A 2,837-nucleotide genomic window follows, 5' to 3' on the forward strand; every position below is an offset into this window, starting at 1 on the left:
CAGATGTTGAGATTTGGTAGCAAAGTATACAGAAAAGTCAACAATATCATGTTGCGAGATATTTCATGCATTCAACCTCATTTCTCCACCATGTGCCAAAATTCTTTTCCAAAGTAAACTTGAACCTATTTTACAACAGTTATAGTATGCTGGAAAGATGTATTGAGAAGCTATAACAGTACAGCTCATTTTTTTTCCCCACAACTCCGGCAGGGCATTTCATTGACTCCGTCGGGGCATGTAAAATTAAATATGTTGACTCCTGCAAAGCATTCAATACACTCCGATGGGGAATATAAAATTTGAATTGGGTGGGAGACAGTTGATTGAATTTCATGGGGTATTTAATTCACTCCATTGAGGCATTTAAAATTAAATATGTTAACTTCTGCAGGGCAGTTTATTCACTCCGACGGAGCATTTTATTGACCCCGTGGGCGAATTTAAAATCAAATATTTTGACCCCACGGAGATTTAATTCACCCCGACGGAGCATTTTATTTACGCCGTCGGGGCTTTTAAAATTAAATATGTTAACTCCCGCGGGGCAGTTTATTCACTCTGACAGGGCATTTTATTGACCCTGTCGGCGAATTTAAAATCAAATATGTTGACCCCGCGGCCATTTAATTCACTCCGACAGGGCATTTTACTCATGCTGTCAGGGCATATAAAATTAAATATGTTCTCTCACAGGGCACTCTGACAGGGCATTTTATTCACTCTGTCATGAAATTTAGAGTCAAATATGTTGACCCCTGCGGTGCATGTAGTTTACTCCTCCAAGGCATTTTATTTACTCTGACAGGGTATTTTAAATCAAATATGTTGACTCCCATGGGGCATTGGGTTCACTCCTCCAGGGCATTTGAAATTGAGTATGTCAACTCTGGCAATGCATTTACAATTAAACATAATAACCCCTCAAGTCAATCAAATTCTTCATGGAGTCAAAATAGTCAAATTTAAATGCCCATGGTGGTTGACATACTCAGCTGTAAATTCTCTGCCGGAGTGAATCAAATGCCCTGCGGGAGTTGAAATAACCACCCCATTGGAGTCAATCAAATGCTTAACCAGAGTTGACATATTCAATTTCAATAGATATCATTGATTAATATTATGGACACAGGTAATTTACCATTAGAGCAGGTTGTGGTATATACAGCATGCTTTGCTGACCAGCAGCTGTGTGGTAGAGCAAGTAGCTTAGGGTGGAGGTTTACAATTAGCTACTACTGATAGAAGCAAACAGTACAACATCAAAGCAGGTAACAGTATTACAGTTGTTCTAGTAAAGATTGGGGAACTATGGTGTGATGCCGATGGGACACCCAGAAGGCTGCTGTAGGTAGCTGCCGTGGCAAGAGACGCCATGCCCGCAAGCCATTTGTATGCATCCGGCTGGTCTGTTGGTAAAGGGATGTTTTGGAAAGTCCGGCCAGGACCGGCTGGCCCATTCATTATGAGTCATTGTCATGTCTGGCTACTATGTTTGGTATGTGACATAGTGACTGATATATGTGACAAAATGAGAAGTTAGCAAAAGGGATCCTAGTTGTGAAGATGTGGAGAAAACTGACATCTGGATAGACAATACGGCTCGACGTCGCAGTCCATCTTTTAAGTATGGTAGGTGGCCCACTGTGACAGAATTTTGGGCTGTGCTGTGTGAGCGCTTGGATGTCCCAGCAAAATCCGAATGATTCTTGCTTCTTTCCTTCGCCCCCATCTGCTATACTTCCAACATGAGCCAACCAAATGTCCTCCAGGGAGCTCAGAACGTTGTTATAACTGACAGCAACATAAACGTCGCCAATGCTGTAAGTGAAGTTCTCTGATGCCTCTTATTGCAAGCTAATCACTTGGTATTTTGCACAGATCAATTACTATGCTAGCGCTGGCAACAGAACGATATATGCAACAATTCCCATAAAACCAAACTCAAGTATTCGTTTCACAGGACAGACCAACGTTCTCACAAAACTGAAGAAACATTTTACTGCCGAAAGCAATGATAAACTCCGCTGTTGAAAATTCTTTTTGTTGTATGGCATGGGGGGTATTGGAAAGACTCAGGTTTGTTTGAGGTTCATTGAGGATATGTCTGACTAGTAAGTACTCCACCATACTACTTAGTCCCCATTTCATGGGTTCCCAGCTTTTCCCATGTTTTCTGGATTGATGCATCTTCAATTGGTACAATCACACAGGGACTGAAGGGAATCTGCAACCTTCCTAAGGCTCAGTCTTCTGCTCTGGATGGTTCACCTCAATCTGCTTTACAGTGGATTAGCTCTCTGATAGAAAACTATGCAATGGTCTTTGATAATGCTGATAATCTGACACCTGAGGAACTGGAGCAATATTTTCCACCTGGGCTAGGAGGGAATATTCTGATAACTAGTCGCAACTCTGGCTTAAAACATTTGACTTTACATGAGAGTTCTCTTGAGGTGAAAGAGATGGAAGAAAGTGATGCCATCTCTTTACTCTTAAATGCTGCTTGGTTGAATGAGTCTCAGGAAGATCTACAAGCTGAGGCTTCCAAGATTGTGAATGAGCTCTTTTGCATTCCCCTAGCTATTGATCAGGCTGGTGCTTTCATTGCTTTTGGGGCACAGACATCAGAAACTATCTTTATGAATACTCTCAATACAGAGAAAGATTATTATCTTACCCAGCTTTCAGAGGGGCATCTACATATAACAGAACTGTGTATGGGACTTTGGAGCTATCATTCAAAGAGATTCAGCATAGAGCTAAAAGCGATGATTCTCAAAGAGCTGAGGCAGCTAAGAGTGCAATGTTTCTGCTGGCAATCTTGCCTCTTCATT

The 2,837-nt window shown here is 41.6% G+C and overlaps 1 protein-coding gene across 1 annotated transcript; it reads left to right on the forward strand.

Moving 5' to 3' along the window:
* Positions 1-1,375: 1,375 nt before the first annotated feature.
* LACBIDRAFT_328275 (uncharacterized protein) lies at positions 1,376-2,646 on the forward strand (the record flags this gene model as incomplete). The annotated part of the gene is made up of 5 exons (XM_001882251.1): positions 1,376-1,498; positions 1,594-1,632; positions 1,773-1,823; positions 2,214-2,555; positions 2,584-2,646. The coding sequence occupies 5 exons, from the start codon at positions 1,376-1,378 to the stop codon at positions 2,644-2,646; spliced, it is 618 nt and encodes a 205-aa protein (XP_001882286.1).
* Positions 2,647-2,837: the final 191 nt, after the last annotated feature.

This window comes from Laccaria bicolor, genomic scaffold, assembly GCF_000143565.1.
Source record: "Laccaria bicolor S238N-H82 LACBIscaffold_16 genomic scaffold, whole genome shotgun sequence".
NCBI lineage: Eukaryota > Fungi > Basidiomycota > Agaricomycetes > Agaricales > Hydnangiaceae > Laccaria > Laccaria bicolor.